This window comes from Harmonia axyridis, chromosome X (assembly GCF_914767665.1).
Source record: "Harmonia axyridis chromosome X, icHarAxyr1.1, whole genome shotgun sequence".
Classification (NCBI taxonomy): domain Eukaryota; kingdom Metazoa; phylum Arthropoda; class Insecta; order Coleoptera; family Coccinellidae; genus Harmonia; species Harmonia axyridis.
In genome coordinates this window covers 21,087,478-21,107,451 of record NC_059508.1, presented here as the reverse complement: position 1 = coordinate 21,107,451, position 19,974 = coordinate 21,087,478, and the positions used below count along the sequence as shown (strand labels likewise).

Here is a 19,974-nt window from a genome sequence, read left to right as displayed (position 1 = left end):
TACACTTCATCCCTCTTCCAATTAGGGTAATAGGCAATGCTGCTTAAATTGGTTGGGTTGCCATGTGTCATATATTGAACAGGCGGCTTAGTAAAGACGGTTTGGAGATTTTTATTGCAGGGAATATTGATAAACGTAGCGGAGCGGATCAACCTCATGTTTTTAAGAATCAAGACTATATTTTTTAGAGGTATGAAAAGGCGGTCAGTTAATAAAACATGAAATGATCCTTTTTCAATGCAGTCAGAATAGGAGTACGGGTACATACTTGGAAACTCCGAAGCTCGACTTAATTTCCACCAATCAAAAACGTTCGACTTTGAATAACAAATGGTTTCTAGTTGGAAAAACTGTAAGACAGCACTTGTCGGCAGATTTTTCGAGTTTACCCGCGGCAAAACTTGACAGCTGTTGCCATGAAATAATCACTTATGAGCATTGTTAACAATCCCGCATTCTTGCGGATCCGCGGGATTGATAGGTAATTTTTATCCCGCGGAATTGATAGGTAATTTTTATCCCGCGGGATTGATAGGTAATTTTTATCCCGCGGATTTGCGGGATTGATATTTTGGTGAGGGATTGGATTCCCTAGTTGGTACCAACTAAAAATCATATGGATTTAATACTAGCACCGCCATCTGTGCGTCAGACCGGAAACTTTTCAATTGGCCTGATATATATGGTTTTTTTAAAACGCGTTTTGTGAATTTTAATGTTCTGGTCATCTGATAATGATATAAACTCATTATTTGAACATTCACATTGAAATTCAATAATTTTGGTGTTTCCTCTGTTAGTTAATATGGGACACAGTAACAACTGTTATAGACACAGAACTTAACTTTCTGTCTAGTCCAGTGTTTTTCAATCTGTGGGTCGCGACCCCTAGGGGGGTCGTGACGCCTTACTCGGGGGGTCGCCGGCTAAAAGAAAAAATCGAGGTTCTTACACAATAAAAACGCAATTTTAGTAAAAAGGATGTGCTTGTTTATTTTTCAGAAGTTTATCAAATTGTGTGCTATTTTTGAAACGTTAATAATCAAATCATTTTCATTGCAGTCTTTTTTTCTTCTCTTTTTAGTTTTAATGTCTACGATTGAAGAAAATATCAATTCACACAAGTATGAAGTGGCGAATGGCACTAATAATTTGAGAGCTTCTTCTGCCAGCTCTGGATATTCGTGTTTTCATTTTATCCAAAATACGTCGACACTTTGCGAATAAAATTCTATTTTAAGCATGCCATCAGCAGCTAAATCTAGAAGACATTCTTTCATTTTTGTGGTGACATCAGCCAGATCTATTGATTTGTCCGAAAAAGGGTTTAAAATCCATCTACGCCCATTGTCAGCTTCAGAGTGCAAGTGTGGAAAGTATGTCAAAAGTTTCTCTTTTAAATTATGCAAGCTCAGTATCATGCAAGGAATATGAGCCGATAATGCAAAACTTTGGTCTGTTGCATTATCTTCAATTATCTTCTGAACACATGGAAAAGGCTCGAACATTTTGTTTTGCAGAGAGGTTGACCACAAACGAAGTTTTGCGTGAAATGCTTTTACTTTATCTTTGTCTTTTAAAATACACTGATCAACAATTGCTAGGGATCACTTATGAACTTCTCTTCATTTGTATTTTTTTCAAGTTATCTCGTGAATATCTGTACATTATATGTTCTCTAAGGAAAAAGTAAGATGTTTTGAGTTGATTATATCAAAGTCTTCCTCACTTCATCGGCTCTTGTTCCAAAAATTGATTATTATCTGTAGGCTGTTACAGGTGGAGTGAAAAGCAATGTGGTATTTGTTATTAAATCTGTTTTTTTCTCTCGTTCAAACACATAAGGTGACAATAATTGAAGAAATGAGAACAATATCAGCTTATTAGTCATGCCGAGAAGATGTTTGGCTCCTGTGCAACTGGACCAAATCATACGGTGGATACAGGACAGGAAGGTTTGTCCCAGCGAGAAGTGTCCCGGCGGTTGAATGTTTCGCAAAGTGTCGTGAGTCGGGCTTGGAATAGGTTCATCCAAAACGACTCAGTAGCTTAAGTTCATGGGGGAGGTCGGCAGCGCAGTACAACAGCTGCCCAAGATCGTCTTTTGATCCTCAATGCTAGGATAAATCCCACTTACCCGGCGTCGCGGCTCAATAGATCACTGAGAGTTGCAACAGGAGTTCTAATTTCGAACCAGACTGTAAGACGACGACTACATGTTCGTGGTTTGAGAGCACGTAGGAGGGTACAACATCCCCGTTTGAATAGGGAACACCGGGTTCATCGACGGCAATGGGCTGAGGAGCACCGCAATTGGACACTTGAAGATTGGAGCCGATGTTTATTTACGGATGAGTCTAGATTTCGTTTGGTCAACTCCGATGGACGTATTTTTGATTGGAGGGAAAGAGGTCGAAGGTATGCAGAACAGTTTATGGTACCCACAACAGCTTTTGGCGGAGGTTCTATATGTGTATGGGGAGGCATTTGTTTGAACCAACGCACAGAGTTGGTTGTTCTGCAGAACACCACCATGACCAGTCAGAGATATCACGATATGATTATTGAACCCATAATTGTTCCGTTTGCGGCTGCCGTGGGCGAGAATTTCATTTTAATTGACGATCATGCCCGTCCACACCGTAGTCGTCTGGTTAATGAAGCGCTAGAAACTCATGCTATTGATAGGATGGACTGGCCAGCTCGCTCTCCAGACATGCATTGCATCGAACATGTCTGGTCTGAGATGTCTAGACAATTGTCAACCTTAGAACAACCGATCAATAACCTGGAGGACCTTTCTAACGCTCTACGGGATATTTGGACGAATTTGCCCCAAAATTTTATAAATCGTTTGATCGAAAGTATGCCTCGTAGGGTAGAATGCTTGAGACGAACACGTTTGGGACCAACTAGGTATTAGCTTAACCGAAACTTCAGCCTTCTTGTGGTTTCATCATAAAATTTTTATGTTATTCAAACACAGAATTTTGAGTGTTTCTAATAAAGTCTTTTTTTCTCTCCAACTTTCCATTTTTTCATTCTTTTCTCAAGTGAACCATATTATCAACTGAAAATACTCTGATATCTGACTAAATTTATAATCTTGGAGCGAATATTTCAGAAATAAATTTAAAACAAGTAAGTGATCCCTATCAATTGTTGAGCAGTGTATTTTCTTCTCTTCCTTGAAGGTTGTTGTTCAAATTGTTAAGGTGGCTAAAAAGATCTGCCAAAAATGCTGATTTCAAGAGCCAAATAGGGTCAGAAAAACGAGGAGCATATTCAGATTTTGCATCTTGTAAGAACTTCAACAATTCAGCTCTCAGTTCCAGAACTCTTGTCAATACCTTTCCTCAGGATAGCCACCTGACCTCTGTGTGATAAAGGGGATTTTGATGAAGCGAGCCCATATCTTCACAAACGTTTCTGAATAGCCGGTTTTGCAAAGCTTTACCCTTGATAGAATTCACAATTTTTATGACCTCCGTGAGCACGTCATTTAAATCAGAAGATACTATCTTAGCAGATAGAGCATGTCGATGAAGAAAACAGTGTGTCCAGGATATGTTTGGCATTATCGCTTTTAATCTTGCAATGAGTCCGCTATTTTTGCCAGTCATAGCTTTAGCGCCATCGCTACAAATAGATATACATTTTTTCCAATCAATATGGAAGTCGCAAGGGCTTTCTAAAAACAAATCGTACAAACACTGGCCAGTGGTGTTTGCAGGAAGGGCTTTGCAAAATAAGATTTCTTCCATGGTACTGTCGTCTGCTTCAAAGCGCACAAATACTACAAACTGTGCACAGTCGGAAACATCTGTAGATTCGTCAAACTGCTTCTTAAAATAATTAAATTTTTTCTTTGGCTTTCTACGTCATAAGGGGGTCGCCAGAATATTTCAACCTGTAAAGGGGTAGCGAAAAAAAAAGATTGAAAAACACTGGTCTAGTCTAGCGAACTAGCGAGAACATCGCGTAGACTGTGAGAGATCTCCACGAAGGCTAAGTGAAGTCGAGAAATAACATTCAATCCCACCACTTCTTGAGCTGCGTACTGTTTAATACCTATATCCTCATCAGAATCATATAATTTTACAGACAATGGACTTCTTCCTTGTCTCTTATGTAATTTCTTGTGCAATAATCCCAAACATTACATGAATTGCGTAGCTTGATAACAGTAACATAAACACTTTGGATACAACATGTCTTTAAAGACAGTTTTACCGCTGCACACTATATGGTGTAATTTTCCAAGTATGAGAGAGTCGAGACATTGTTGGACGAATACCTTGAAATATTTGCGAAAGATCACAATGCATTAACGAAATAATTATCAACAATGTGAATTTCTGGGAAGAATTGTATCACCCAGCAACAGATAATGCACAATTTATTCGTATATAAAGCAACCTGAGTTCATTAATTTTCAACAGAGTGTATTTTTAATTGAGATATCCGAGTTCAAAATGCAGAATATTCACTCTTATACATAATTCAACTATACAGGTGTTCCGAAACTTTGGTGCCAAATTGAAACAGAAGATTCGCCTTGATAAATAAATGAGATTTATTTAATACATATTTCTTTTCTCAAGTATCATTTATTCACATAGAAGATGTTGAATATGAAAAATCAAAAGTAATTTTTATTCACATCTTCCACAGTATCCAAAATTTTTTATTTAAATTTGAAAGAATGTTTGTGTTCAATAGGTGCTTTATTCCGAAAAAAAATCACATTTTCAGTTGTCACCAGTGGCCTACAAAAAGTACATAGTGTTTCACGTAAGCGGGTCACTGGATTTTGTGGCTTATCTTTTAAGCAAAATTGAAAAGTGAAACATCAATATGTTGGTTTTTTCACGGGCTATCCAAAAATGTTATTGGAGAAACTATCGAACCAAGGCATGGAAAGTTATTGAGGAAAAACCGTTTTTCCAAAAAAATTTTTTTTTTCAAATTAGACTCGTTTTCAAAATAAGATGTTCTATGGACAATTTCTCACCATTTGTTTTTTCATTTTGTAGGATTTCACATATGCCTACTTATGCGTTTCGTCCCTGGCACACACACCGGACTCATCAGTGTGACTTTGGTATATTTGTGTGTGCCGTGTCACAGACGCTTGGGGAATTTTTATCGGGAGCCGCCGGGACTCGAACCCGACACCTTGTCACATCTCGGTGAGGGAGTCTACACTCTCAACCCCTAGGCCACCGAGTGCTGTGTTTATTGCTGCTATGTGGAGCTTTATAAGACGCCGCCACAATTTGAACTTCGGTTTTCAAGAAAACGGAGATTTTTTCTACAAAATATATTCCATAATATTTTTTCATATTTACTGAATGCTCAATCGATTCTGAATCCGAATTCCGAATATGTAAATAAAGTGGTAGTTTTATATTTATTTCAAGCTATTTCATTTCAAATCAACCTGAGGACATTCTGATTTCATATTCGGAAAATATATCCATACTGTCTGGACCTGGTTCTATAAATATTGATTGCCAAATTTTTAAGTTTTCATTCTCGATTAAAATAGAAAATAGTTAAAGAATTAGGAGAGAGAGATTATAATAGAAGCTTTAGGTATATCTTAGCTTTTATTGTAATTGAGAATGAAAACTTCAAAATTTGACAATTACATAGGTATAGTATATCCAAAGACAATTGAACTAGTCATAAAATGGGTTAACTAGATGTCCCTTTGAAGTGGTTACCCCAAACCGCTAAATACCGGGGTTTATTTGAAAGTATTGTTAGGCAATAAATTCACTGGCCCCAAAGGAATTTCTGGAAACTTGGACAACCCTTACGTAATTAAAGTATTCTGGCTTCTTCCAAGTGACTTTGGATATACTATACCTATTTATTGATCCACAGACACATGGATATATTTTCCGAATGTGGAATCTGAAGTTCCTCAGGTTGATTTTGAATGGAATTGCTTGAAATAAATATAAAACTACCACTATAGGTACTTACATATTCGAATTCAGAATCGATTGAGCGTTCAGAAGATATGGGAAATATCATGAAATATATTTTGGAAGAAAAAAATCTTCCCTTTTTTGAAAACCGGAAGTTCAAATGGAGAAACAATAGGTGAGAAATAGTCTCTAGACTTTCTCATTTTGAAAATCAGTCAAATTTGCAAAACAATTTTTTTTTGGAAAAATGGTTTTTCCTCAATAAGTTTCCATGCCTTAGATCCATAGTTTTTCCGATAACATATTTGGATAGCCAGTGAAAAATACTACCATTTTGATGGGTCACTTTTCAATATTGCCCAAAGAATAAGCCACAAAATCCAGTGACCCGTTTACGTGAAACACACTGTACATCATGGTCCCTTTTGTTCTCTATTTTTTACGTATACTTGTTTGATTCCGAAAAGACTGACCAATTTTTCATTACTAGTATATTTGTATTCATAAAAGCGAAATTATCTTGAAAACGTTTAGTTTTTCCGGATTCAAACAAGCATACATTTTTTACTCAAATCAAATGAGAAATGCGAAAAATTCTTCTGAGTTTACCAATGAAATTTAATAGTGAAGAAAAAGGACCATGATGCCCTCCTTGTACGCCACTGGTGGCAACTGAAATCGTGATTTATTTTCGAAATAAAGCACCCAATGCTTGGCGCCTCACTGGCAATGAAGGAGGAGTTATAAATAAAAATTACTGTTAATTTTTCATATTCAACATCCTGTATCTCTGCAAAAAACAGAAATTAAGAAAATAAATATTAGGAAAGTCATATTCACTTTTTAAAGCAAATCTTCCATTTCAATTTGGCACCATAGTTTCGGGACACCTGTATATGTAGGTACAATTGCATGAATAATCATTTAAATATTTTAACATGATATTTCGACCTGAAAATTTATACCTACGTCTAGATTTTCTAAGAATCAGGAAGTTGAATTGCTGAGTTCTCCAATTTTTTCAGGTCTCATTTCAACATTTTTTTTCATGAATTAATTGAAAATGGAGCGTTGAATAATATCACATTATATGAAAGTGACACTGATATGAATTTCATTTTTATCAGATTGCAGAAATATTCAGTGAGCCTATAACATATTGAACTATTTCAGCCGTTACTATTCGTTAGTTGATCATGATTAAAACAAGTTTTTATTATTACTAAGTTTTACTACCAATTGATAGTAAAACTGGTATAAAATTGGTAGTAAAATTTAGTAAGAGCCTTTAACAGTTGGAATATTATATCTATTGGAATCTATTCTAATTAATGAAGTATTTTTTTAATGTAATTTTTAAAAATTCTGAAATAAATTGAGAATTTTGGGCCTGCTTCTGTTCCCCCTTTATGTATAGGTACAGTTTGGGCCATCAAATAGGCTGTAATTATCACCCATTCGCGGACGATTTACAAATCTGTATCTTCATACCAGTATTGAGGAATTTGCACAATCCGTTCGACTTTTATCTTTCAACTATTACTCCACTGCTTCCCATATGGGTCTCGTTTTAATTACATCCAAAACACAATCGATCGTCATAGATACTAAAAGATGTTTGAGTAAGGTAAATAGATATCATCATGAAGAGATGAGAAGTCTGGGTTTAATTATTAATAAGGCCCATTCTTGGGATTCTCAAATTACCATTATGAGTAAAAAGTTTCACCAGTGCCTCCATCAGCTTCGACTTTTGAAGAATTTTCTACCTTTGCGCACGCGATAGACTCTTTTCTTCATACTGTTGCTCCCTATTCTGGACTCTGCTGACGTGGCCTTCATGGGTCTAACGGTGAGCCAGTTAGAAAAACTTGACCAATTACAGAATTCAGATTCGTTCATAACTTGAGAAAATTTGATCACGTTAGCTGGTTCCGAGATGCTCTCAACCTACTGCCCATTGGGTTGCTTCGTAATTAGCATGCTCTGCTTCTGGGCTATAGGGTTCTAAAATGTCGCATACCATCTTATCTGCATTGCAATGTTCGACCTCTCGGAGGTGAAGATCAACATACGAGAGCACTTTCTCATCTCACCTTAAGAATAAATGTTCATTTCACCAATTCTGTTCGTAACTGTTTCTGATTCCATCAACTTCGGAACCGCATCCCCGTAGAGATATCTCATAAGCCTACTTTGAGGTCATTTAAGATGAGCAACAAAAGATCCATCGGTTGAAATATTTTCTTTCTAGTTGTTGTTTCGTCGATATCTCCCCTCATTTTCCTTTCCAAACCATGCCTTCTATATCCCTAACAGATATAGTATATCGAAAATCACTTGGAGGAAGCCAGAATATTTCGATTATACAAGGGTTGTCCAAGTTTCCAGAAATTCTATTGGGGTCAGTTGCCTAAAAGTACCTACTTTCAAATAAATCCCGGTATTTAGCGGATCGCGGTATCCACTTCGAAGGGACATCTGGCTAAGCGTTCAACTAGTTCAAGTGACTTTGGATATACTATAACACAACCATAATATGTCTTTTCCTTTTTCAAATTATTCTTAGAGAACTGCTACATATGATGTAAATGCTGAGTTATAAGGGTTGGCAGGAAGATATCGCTCCGCGATATGTCCACCCATTGTACACATACTTCTATTATATATTAAATTTCTCCTTTTGTTTCAGAACAAACAAATATCTCCAGAAATCATCTTTGAGTAGAATTTGCGCAGTTGGTGGATTTTTCATTTCGATACCAGTATTTTTAACAGGTAATTATAAAACACCATTTTATATTCAAAATAATATAATATCAAACCTGTTTTCTTTTTAGGAATCATTTTGTATACATTCATCCAATTTCATTCTACTCCTGCCATAGTGACTAGCGTGTTCATTGGGTTAGGGATTGTCTTTTGTGGTTGTGCCATGGTCCATAATGTATTTATTTGGCAAAGGGAAAAAACCAATGCTGTTAAAGAACTAGCACTACAACAGGTGAGAACAATTAACTTCAGTTACAGATATAAGGTATAATAAAAAGAAATCCACTATTCAGGTCAAATATGCGCAGTTTCATTCGATAACTTGTTGCCAATTTGAAGGTAATATAATTATTACGCCTCTCTTATAGCAGCCCTCGTCCCTACTGGTAAGAAATCGAGACACTCGATTTTCACAAGCTTCTGTTGAAGAGAATTTGTCAAAATTGTTCGCCATGGATAGGCGAACAAATGACAATCATGCCAGGTCCGGACTATAAGGTGGATGCATAAAAACCTCCCAACCAAACTCCCGAAGCTTCTGGCGAGTCACTATCGATGTGTGTGGCCTAGCATTGTCCTCATGGAACACAATTCCTTTAAGTGCCAAAGCTGGCCGCTTCTGGGCGATTGCTTCCTTCAGGCGGTCCAATGGTTGACAGTACAGTTCCGAGTTTACAGTTAGTTGTGCCGTAGGGGAGCAGCTCATAGTAAATAATTCTCTGCCAATCCCACCAAAGACACGGCAAAACCTTCCTGGCCCTCAATCCTAGCTTGGCCACCGTTTTCGCCGGCTCACCGCGTTTCGACCATGACCGTTTTCAATTGACGTTGTTTTAAGTGATCCACTTTTCATCACCAGTCGCCAACCTATTTAAAATTGGGACCATTTCCTTGCGATTCGCAGATATATAAGGTCCATGAGGTTTTTTGCGTTAACTCGTGTGGTACCCATACATCGAGCTTCTTCTTGAGACCAACCTTATGCAAATGGTTCCAAACGGTTTTTTGTGCGATCTTTAGCTTTTGGGCAATCGAAACTGTGCTTACATGACGGTAGGACTGAACTATGTCCATGATTTGATCGATATTTAGGACAATTGGCCTTCCAGTGCGTGGTGCATCGTTGACATCGAAATTACCAGCCTGACTTGCATTTTCGCCTTAAAAAAAAAAACTGTAAAATATAGCGTATTTTCCCTTTGCTAGTCTCCTTCTTTGACGCACGCTCAAAAAAAAACTGAGCCAACTAATCACAAAACTGACACAAAAGTTATTTTAGTACGAAATCTCATCTTTCTAACGCCATCTAGAAGAACCCGATGGGACTCATGCAACGCGAGATACAGATAACTGAAGCCATCTATTGAAAAATAATAGATTTATTTTACTACACCCTTAGGCCCAGTTTCACCAAACAGCACTTGATCCCAGATTGATTAAACTCCGCTGTTACTAAAGCAGGCTTAACAGTGTTTTCTGTTTCACCATGCATCAACCCGTCCGAAGATGATCGCGATTAACTAAATCGCGTTTAAATAGTCAAACCATTTGGCAACGTTGTGAACAAAAAGTTATATAGTGTTCTGTATCGTATTAGCAGTGATGACCACCATTGGCGCTAGGTGTCAGGTGTCATTCATTTATAACTCATAACATTTCAAAACATTTGTCATCTTGTAAACAAAAAACAAAGTTAATTTTTGCCGAAAATGTCGAGTGATGTGCTTCGAAATGTCGGAAACTTGCAGAAGTTAAAAAGAAATTATCCCATTTCACAAAACCACATATTCTGGAAAAAAAACTATATAAGTAATTTTATTAACTTATTTATTTTTATTAACAAGTTTAACTGCTTCTGAAATAATATTTCAATCAAACATATCAATAAATTATTCTTTGCAATAAATTTCATAAAACACAAAAACAAAGTTTACGTGTACTTATTTTAAATGGGAAATATTGAGCCTATACATATAGTCATATTTTGATGAAATTGACCCAAAAATTAGAAATTTCCGGAAAAATAATTACATAGACAAGAGTTCCATACTGTGTAATGGACACAGTTGCATACAAATATAGGAAGGCGGATTTCTCCGCCTAGTGGACGCCTAGCTTGAGACTACACCAGAAGTGTACTATCATTTTTTTCACCATGTTCATTTAAAATTATGAATACAAAATATTATAATTTTTTTCAATGATTTTTGAGCCTAAGTTCATAATATTTTTTTTTAGGTTACTCAGCACCATGAGCAAATAACTCAACACAATTCCTTCCATAATATGACATCTCCATCAAGTACAACTCAGCTAAATCAACTGAATCAGTCTCACATAAGCAATTATAACCACAATCTACACTTATCACCTAGTGTTCATGGAAATGGTGCAATATTCATCAGACCATCCACAACAACTCCCCCTACAGCTGACAATCTGAACCTTTCCAAACATTCTCATCTACGAGAAGCCAGTGGAAGTGTCAGTCCAGGTATGCCAAATGTAACTATGGATCTTAGTAGTGTTGCTACAACGAATTCTCCACATGAATTATCTACGCTGGTTTAATACCAACATTTGAAATATTTTATGTTACATATATGCTTTATGTGCATTTGACACAATTCAAATAACTGGTCACCATGAAAAAGTTAAGAGACAGTTTACTAAAACCTGGAAGGGGGTGTACTGAGCAAACAGGGTGTTGAGGGAGAAATTTCAATTTGATATTCCTCATCAATTTCAATATTTTACAATTCAATTTTTCCCCCATGGTGTACTAAACTATTAACCACGACTATTCATTCTGTATATTTCCCCACTCTGTTAAATAGTTTAGTCAGTTTGGTTATTGAATTACAAGAGACAACCATACCTTGTACATTTTGATTTCAATCCAGTCACTTTTCTTGTCACTATCAGCTATCGTATTATATTGAAATATATTTTATTCAAATTATATCTGATGTGGCTAAGGGTTCAATTATATATTTTTAATGATAGTTTTATTCATTAAAACAATGTATTCCAAAATTAAAAAGTATTCATTATCATGTCCATAATTTAATTTTTGATGCAAATGCTTTTCTTGCCTGAATAATTAAATATTTTTGGAATACATTCATTTGGAACAAGTACAAAATAGCATTCACTTTGGAAAATGAGGGTCATGCTACATACTTTGAGAGGATAAAATTTTATAGTCTCATTACTTCAACTTTGTACCTATGTGTTAAAAATTCATTTCATTAATATAATTTCTAATTTTGTACATAACGCAAATATATCCGGAAAACTGCCTGAAAAGAAATAAATATATTTTTAATAAGTTGTTTGTGATTTCTCCCTATCATTGTTCAAAAACTTCAAACAGCCAATTATTATGTGAAAACTTTTATTTCTACTAAGTAGGTATATAATAAATAGATAATTTGGTTAATTTACACAATATAATACATCTAATAGAACTCAACTGAACCTGTTTCTGAAATAAAACAAAATTTAAGGACAACATTCAACTTTCAAAAAAACAATATTCATTAAGATAAAAACAAATGAACAAATGTTGCAACACTTCAAAATGGAGGAAGATTTTATGAAAACATTCAAATTTTCCATTTAGAAATATCTAGGTAAATATCCTGAAAACTATTGACTGCTATCAAATATTACTGAATTATACAATCTTGATCAGAATTATACTTGATAGATTCTTGCTTTTGGGGTGTCTTTTTAGATTCTTCACCGACCTAAAAATTCAACCACGGATTTTAAACAGTTTTACTATGCAAATTGATCTGGTTTCTGAAAAAAAAACTTTCAATTTATAATTCGATGTTGATTCCACAACATATTTTTCTTATTAACCAATGATAATCAAGTTCTGATATGAAAACCTGCAGGTACATTACTAAATAAAATTTCAATTCTTTACCCCATTTGCTTTTTTATTTTGGGGTGGTTGTAGTAGATCACAGTATTGTAAAAGAGCTTCTCGAAGAGGTCTAGAAACCTGCATCGATGATGTAGTAGTACACTCCACAAGATAAGGATACAGTCTAATCAAGTGTTCCCATGCTGTATTGTCTGAGAAAAAAAATTATGTTACAATAAGTGTTAATACATCGGACATAATAATTTACTTACCTTTTACTAGAGAAGCTTTTTTCATTGATATTATTAAAGTAGTGACTGCCTTTAATACGAATGATATTTCTGACAGACGATACCTAGAAATATTGCAATGTTTTGTAAATGAGATTATGAACATTAGAAGCATTTTTTATTGATATAGCTATCTTCAATACAAATGATATTGTATGAAATTGTTTATTAATTAGGTTAGATACTTCTACGATCCTTTCCGAAAATGAGCTTTTTTCATTGATATTATTGAAATATTAACTGCCTTCAATATGAATTATTTCTAATTAGTAACATCTAGAAATAATGGAATCATCCAAGGTATTTCAACATTTTTAAGGACGAATTTCTCAGATTTCAACAGAAAGACAAAAACGGGTTCGAGTCTGAATCTTTAGAATAAGTAGAACAATGATTTTGATCATTTTACCTAGGTAAGGGGCATTTTCCACTCAATTTCTCATCATCAATATATTTCTTCAACACTTCCTGGAATCTCTGCAATAGTGAAGTGACAGCCAATTGTCCTGCAATATCTTTGTGCTTTTCATCACTAATGACCAATGATTTATTATCTCCATCCATCAAAGAGAACTGAAGTAAGGTCTCGAAACATGTTTTGGCAAATTCTTCCCTTAAAGTTATTTCAGTCTCTACATCTGATTTTACATTTGTTGCAGAATGAATTGATCCCTTATTCAATAGAATAACAACTTGCATGATAAAATCTTTTGGGATAACGGTGGAATAAGGAAGTACTTCTGTTCTAAGAAGCTCTATCAATTGACAGTCTGTTGCTTCATCCGAAACCATTTCTTCTATACCCTTATCCAGAGGTGCACAACTGAAATGAATTTCTCGATACAGTAGAGAATTTTCGAATATAAGGCATTGTTTATATGAAACCAGTACCTAACACCTAGCTGAGCACTCAACCAATCTAAAGAGTGTTCCTAAATTTGAGGTACAAACAAAAATAAGACAGGTGATATTAAGAAGAAAAAGCAAAAGCTTAATTTTTTTCTCAAGTTTTTTTTCTTATAGCATCTGCATTTCACGAGAGAATTAACTAAAATTTGGCATGCACATTCCAATTTAGAGTTTACATCATTTGATATGCCAATTTTGATTGAAAATCTATAAGGTAATATTTTTCTGGAACAGTATTCGCTTCCGATTTAAGAAAAAAAATTTCAAACAATTCTCTCAAAATCTTCTGTAGAGACCTACCCAATCAACATAAAAATCCAGTTATTAATTAAGGTACAGTCAACAGAGTTGAAAGTCTTTTGAATAAAATCGAATTAATTGAAAACTTCTTTAAGATAGAATTAATCACTATTCACCAATTTTCTTTTGTCAACTTACCTATCAGGGAAGAGGAAATCATTGAGGGCAGAAGATAACTCGCCCCACATGGGAGCAAATTGATTTCCATGACTTCTAGCAACTTTGATACCAGTCCTTAGTACAGTAATCAAGCTATTAGCTGCTAACTTCCAAATTGAACTTGATGAACAGTCATATTTCAAAGCCAAAGGAGTATGTAGAGTGGTGATTATTTTATGAAGAATTCCTGCACTCACCACTTCAGGATTTTCAGCAGTTTTTTCATATAATTTAACAACCATCATTGTCGCCTTCTCTCCAAACGGAATATAATTCATAGAAACCCACTCTGAACTTCTAGCCTGCTTCTGCTCTATTTTATTATACACAGGTGGACTGCACATATATTTTGCAAAGACAAGAAGCTGAATGAAAATTTCCGGAAGCATTTTACCTAAACCTCTCGAAACCACTTCTTTTTGTATCAAATCCATGGCATGAAGTACACCATCATGTAAGGGTGTGAGTGTTAGATCAGAGCTCGATGGAATGATATAAGGAGCAGTTTCACCGCAGACAGGAACACTAACAGCATTCGCAAGGACCCTATTCAAATTTCGTAGATCTTCCAAACCGAAGTTATGTTTGATGTGTGAAAATACATTAGGAAGTATTTGAACAAGTGCTGTTAAGAATGCTTGACTGGGAATATAAGCATCTTCTCCAGAATCTAATTCTGCCGAATACGGTTGAGTTATTTCAATCCCTATTTTCATCCAAATTCTCCATGCAACTTGCCAAATTTCCTTATCTTCGAATTGTTTGTCACCGTGGTGTCCTTTACTTTGGAAAAGTATTTCTTGGAATGATTTTAGAGCAGCTATAGAGACTTCATTATTCTTACTCAATGCTGCATACTCAATAAATTCTAACAAAATAGCCCATGCTCTTGAAAAATCGCCGAGAGCTTGAAGTAATTGTCTTTTGGTATTGAAAACTCTTGCTACTCCGGACAATGTTAATACCTGTGTTTCAGCCCATTGTTTTTGTGCTGTGTTTCTAAAATTAGGTAAGTATTAGATTTAAATATACATAAAGATTTTATTCATTTACCTTGAATGATGAATAAGAATATTTCCTCCTGCGTCGACTTTTTCGCTACTAGCAGAATTCGATAATGTTTTTACTTTGTCCAGTAAAGGGAATAAAACTTGCCACAGAATGGCTTGCCATGTTGATTGTTTCAAAAGGCTGCCATGAGCAGAAATTGTAGAAAACAACGTTTGACCAGCGGATTTCCTCACAGCTGGTCTTGAATCTACACAAAGTTCTCCAAGTCTAGCGTAGAGGCACATCCAAAGCTTATCGAAACTTGGCATATTCAAGGTTCCAGGGAAATCAGGTAGGACTGTTATATCATCTGTCAAGGTTTGGCTCAATTTTCCTTGGTTTTGATAGAAATAGTCAGATATGTTCCACTGAAGAAAATTGTTTTTTTATTACAATACAGATTTAAGAAATACACAAGATTTTACTTACCATAAGGCCTACAGCTGTCAGTGAAATATTCAGTTCTTGTGTTTGTGATCCAAATTTGGACACTGTATCAACACACAATGGCAAGCATCTCCAGGGCATAACCGGTAAAAAATCTGTTATTACAAGCTGTAAACACTGGAATGCAATCCTGATCAAATTTTCCCTAGAAAATAGACCATTGATCTTGATGATCATTGAATGAAATTAAAATATCATTACCCATGTTGATCATTCACAGCTCCTATAATACCCAGAATAAGAGGCCATCCGTGAGATAAAGTTTCTCCTGCGCTATGTAAAATTTGCAATACGCATTCCAACTGTCTCTGCCTAACATCTCCATGGGGAACTGCTGACAATTCAAAAAGAGGACCCAATAGAAGTGTTTGTAACTTCTGATTTTCTCTTAATGGTACTGCATGTTTGTAATGAAGAGCTGATTTAACGAGATATGTTATAGCTTCTACTCCCCACTCTCTCATCCTAATATGAGGGTGTCTACAAACTTCTAGTAAGTGATTTGTAAGAGGTCTCCATAATACTTCAATTCTATTCATATTAACGATTCCAGTTTCTAACAATTTGGCAACAGCAAACAATGAAGGTTCACGATTAGAATAAGCAAGTTCCATAGCTTCTTGGGATAGTTTGCAAAGAGCATCAATTAAATGATGTAATGTCACATCATCTAAATTCTTGCTGGATTCAAACAGCCTACTAAGCATTTGAGATAAAACGGGAAGATCCGCCATTACAGAAGTGGTTATCACATTGTTTGTATCAGCTGCAACTCTAGCAGCTTTCAAACTTCCACCTGTAGATGGCTTCAAACCCAGAATCCAAACCAGATGTTGTAAGGTTGTTAGAACTAGATGCCAAGCAGTACCTAAAATACTACCATGGCAATGTGCTAGATTCAACAGAGCTCTCATTGACTGTAGATTCTTTGAAGTTAACATTACTGGTCCTTGTTGTGTCCCTGTAATATTGAAGTCAAAGTTTAAGAACAACTTTAGTAGTTGTTTAATCAATAATTTATAATTAATCACTACATATTGGCGAGCTCAAGAATCTCTTTTCTAAGAAAAATAAAACGAAATAACAACAAGAACAACAATCGCTACATTTGTATACAAGTTGATAAAAATGTTCCTTAACATCTTTTCTAATGAAATAAGGAAAAATAAGTTCTTAAAATTAACTAATAAAAGAATTACGACGCATTTCATAAAACATTGATTGACCGATCACCTCGTTGATTATAGTTGGAAATCTATAGAATCATCAGTAAATAGAAGTCATTAATGAGCGATTTCAAGTATTAATATGTCATTTCGAGGTCAAATACAATATATTCACCAGCAGGAACGGAAGAAGTTGGCAAAGGTGTCCCTACAGCTACCACTTGTAACCTGCAGTCCAGGTCAGTATATTGAGGAACTAGATTGCTCAAATCTTGGCTCTCGCGAAGTCCTAAAAAAAGGGATTCAATATGCTTCATTACAGCATTTAATAAAGTCATACCTGCTCTCAAGTTGATCCCAGAAGCAACGGTATTCAAAACTGTAAACGCATAATGTGGAGGCAAAGAAGATTTGCAAATTGCTGTTATAAAAGCATCCCTAGGAACAGTAAGATCCAACTCTCCACATAATGCAGAGTATGTCTGAACCGATTTTAGTATATTCTCTGTTATTGCTTCATCAGTGCTGGCATCAATAAGAGGACTCAGAGCCGATAGCAAACCACACCAACTAGACTGAATTAATTGGCAATGCAAATCATGCTCTTTAGTCTTCAGATCTGGATTTTGCAAGGGTTGTACTGATATTGTTATTTGAAGGGATCTAATTATCTCCAAAAGACTTGCATAGGCTATGGATATGCCATAACCATCTGGTATTGCAGGAGGTTCTATTTTATCAAGCATTTCTAAACTGTAACAAAAATTTAAAATTCAACTGATTCATAGTACAAACGCCCATTTAATGAATAAATAAACAGCACAAAGCATTTCTTTTAACAGAGTTTTTGAACTTTAATTCTTAAATTTATTGTAAAGTGAAATTTTGACAATGACTGCAAGTATTAGAAAAAATACACAGATATTAAAAATGTTGTAAGTTTCAAACTCACTAAACAGGCCGAGCATGCCCTGTGGGAAAGATTGTAACAATTGGCAGCCAAACACCTCTGAGAAGAAAACCAGGTTGAGGAGATATACCAGGTGTTGTAGGTATGCCCCCAATGTAACCAGGAGCTTGGCTCTGTACCATTGTTCCTGTAATGATGAACAATATAGAACTTGTTTAGGTGATAGGACAGTATCATTACCATTTCCACTCATCTGGAGTTGAGGATTAATGAAGAGAGACTGAACGTAAGCCCCTAAAGAATTAACTATATCTTGAAAAATACTAGTTGTGTGTTTATTGAGATCGTAACAGGAACAAAAAGAGTTGAGTAAATCAGGCTGGATAGTCATTTTATGCAATACTTCCAAAGCCAACGATCTTTGCCAGCTAGGCTTGTCAGGGTCCAGGAATTTCACAATTAAAGACAAGAATATTTCACATTCAGTTACCTAAAATTGATAATATGTAGTTACTTTGTGTAATGAAAAATTTATATTGCACTAACTTACCAGAAGGCTGTGATATTTCTGAATGAGAATTGAGACGACTCGCAGTAAGCGCATGCTTATTGGAAAATATGGCTTTTCGAAGGGTGTGGCTTGCTGGACATTTTGAGGCATCGTATTACGATACTTGATATTTGGGGAAAATAATTTTATAACCAGCGCACAAACTCTCTCTTTTAGGAGAAAACTGAATTCTTCATTCTGAAATTTATTCAAAAAACGGAATTAATAGTGAATAATTTCTTGATTTGTTTGGTATTTTATTTTACCTTATAAAATATTTGAGAATACTGAACTAACACAGATTCTAAAAGCTCCAAACCAAAGGTTCTTGTCATTTCTGTCATACCAATCAACCAGCATGGTTGATCTGCATGTACCAACTGTACTAAGTCCTGAAAGAGTAGATAAGCGTCAGCTGCACATGGAGGTAAACCTAAAAAAAAAATCCGATTAATAAAATTTTTTGCACTGGAAAAATTCGTCAAAATCATTATATGATACTAACCTTTTGGAGCATGAGGACTAGGACTTTTTAGATCCTCTAAGTTGATTTGCCTTGCTGGAGGAGGATTTTCAGTCTTAGATAGGTGTTCATCTTCTGATACAACTCTTTCAAAAACTAAAGAAACTAATTGTCTAACTGTAGCACCAGCTGTATTTATTGTGGTAGAATTTTTGGCAAAATGTAAGCGAAAACACAGAACCAATGTCTGAAATAATAATCAAGATTGATATCCAAGAGATACCTAAATTTCTGGCATATTCTCACTTTGGCAAGTGTATCCCCATGCACTACATTATTTGTAGTGAGAAGAAGTGTTGCTGATTGCAACAGTTTCACCTCTTCAATACCAGATTCCATCAATAGCCACAAAGTATTTGTGATGAACATAGCACCTTTCTGATCGATCAGCTGATGTGTTATGAGTTTTTGCATTATTTGAAGACAAAGCTAGAGAAAATGTTATTAGTTCAAATTATTCAAAAAGAAATAATTCCACTCACTTTTATTATTTTCACATCTTTCGTTTCGCATCCTTGTGACAATGGATAAATTATCTGGTTTATAATATATAAGGTGTTCTGAGGATTCGATATAACACTTTTCAGTTTTAATATTGCTTCTTCAGCAGCCTGAAAATTTTTGTCTATTAAAACTTTAAAAAACAACAAGTCTCCAAAGTATGCACAAGACTAAAAAACATAGCAGGTATTAAGTGATATAACCTACTTCTCTAACTTGGGGATATTTCTTTTTACATTCCATAGATAGATTTTTGAAGTCATTTTGCAAAATATCTATAAAGGCTGGAGAAATTTCAACATGTATATTTCCTTCAAATGCCATAATAGATTTTTATTCAGATAGAAACAATAAAATAGATGAGCTGGCGAATGTCAACCGCCTAACACCCTTATAACCCTGTTATTTGATTAATATGTCATCATTTACATTGTTCACGATCTGTCTCATTATTGCAAATATGTAAATTTCACAACAGATTATTACACTTCTCTATTAATATGAAATTAAATAACATTAATCAAAATTGGGCCATGTCAACACCAACTATTATGATCACAGATCTCAATTAATAGTTGTCA

The 19,974-nt window shown here is 35.2% G+C and overlaps 2 protein-coding genes across 4 annotated transcripts in view; one reads left to right on the top strand and one right to left on the bottom strand.

Moving 5' to 3' along the window:
• Positions 1-12,042, top strand: part of LOC123686303 — a 39,781-nt gene extending 27,739 nt beyond the window's left edge. For both annotated transcript variants that reach the window (XM_045626353.1, XM_045626352.1), the window contains 3 exons: positions 8,632-8,717; positions 8,780-8,943; positions 10,950-12,042. In XM_045626353.1, the coding sequence (XP_045482309.1) occupies positions 8,632-8,717; positions 8,780-8,943; positions 10,950-11,282 (583 nt within the window). In that variant the 3' untranslated portion in view covers positions 11,283-12,042. The remainder of the gene's footprint in view (positions 1-8,631; positions 8,718-8,779; positions 8,944-10,949) is intronic.
• A 49-nt stretch (positions 12,043-12,091) lies between these two features.
• On the bottom strand, positions 12,092-19,929 carry LOC123686300 (protein MON2 homolog). Of its 2 annotated transcripts, XM_045626348.1 has the most exons (18): positions 19,601-19,927; positions 19,375-19,503; positions 19,139-19,321; positions 18,875-19,079; positions 18,636-18,802; positions 18,370-18,567; positions 18,060-18,309; positions 17,862-18,006; positions 17,250-17,662; positions 17,085-17,198; positions 15,945-16,704; positions 15,726-15,888; positions 15,300-15,664; positions 14,226-15,245; positions 13,288-13,701; positions 12,861-12,943; positions 12,649-12,800; positions 12,092-12,518 (listed from the first exon to the last, which is right to left on the bottom strand). In XM_045626348.1, the coding sequence occupies exons 1-18, from the start codon at positions 19,715-19,717 to the stop codon at positions 12,498-12,500; spliced, it is 4,899 nt and encodes a 1,632-aa protein (XP_045482304.1). In that variant the 5' UTR covers positions 19,718-19,927; the 3' UTR covers positions 12,092-12,497. The 2 variants fall into 2 exon arrangements, with proteins under 2 accessions (XP_045482304.1, XP_045482303.1); XM_045626347.1 differs by having other exon boundaries at positions 17,085-17,662; positions 19,601-19,929.
• Positions 19,930-19,974: the final 45 nt, after the last annotated feature.

What these genes read in the sequence shown, in the direction of transcription:
- LOC123686300 (XM_045626347.1), bottom strand. Translation starts at nt 19,717, where the DNA reads ATGGCATTTGAAGGAAATATACATGTTGAAATTTCTCCAGCCTTTATA. An exon ending in ATTCTCAAATATTTTATAAG is followed by an intron (nt 18,568 to 18,635) that starts GTAAAATAAAAT and finishes AATAAATTTCAG; the next exon opens with AATGAAGAATTCAGTTTTCT. An exon ending in GGGCATGCTCGGCCTGTTTA is followed by an intron (nt 17,663 to 17,861) that starts GTGAGTTTGAAA and finishes TTTTTGTTACAG; the next exon opens with TTTAGAAATGCTTGATAAAA.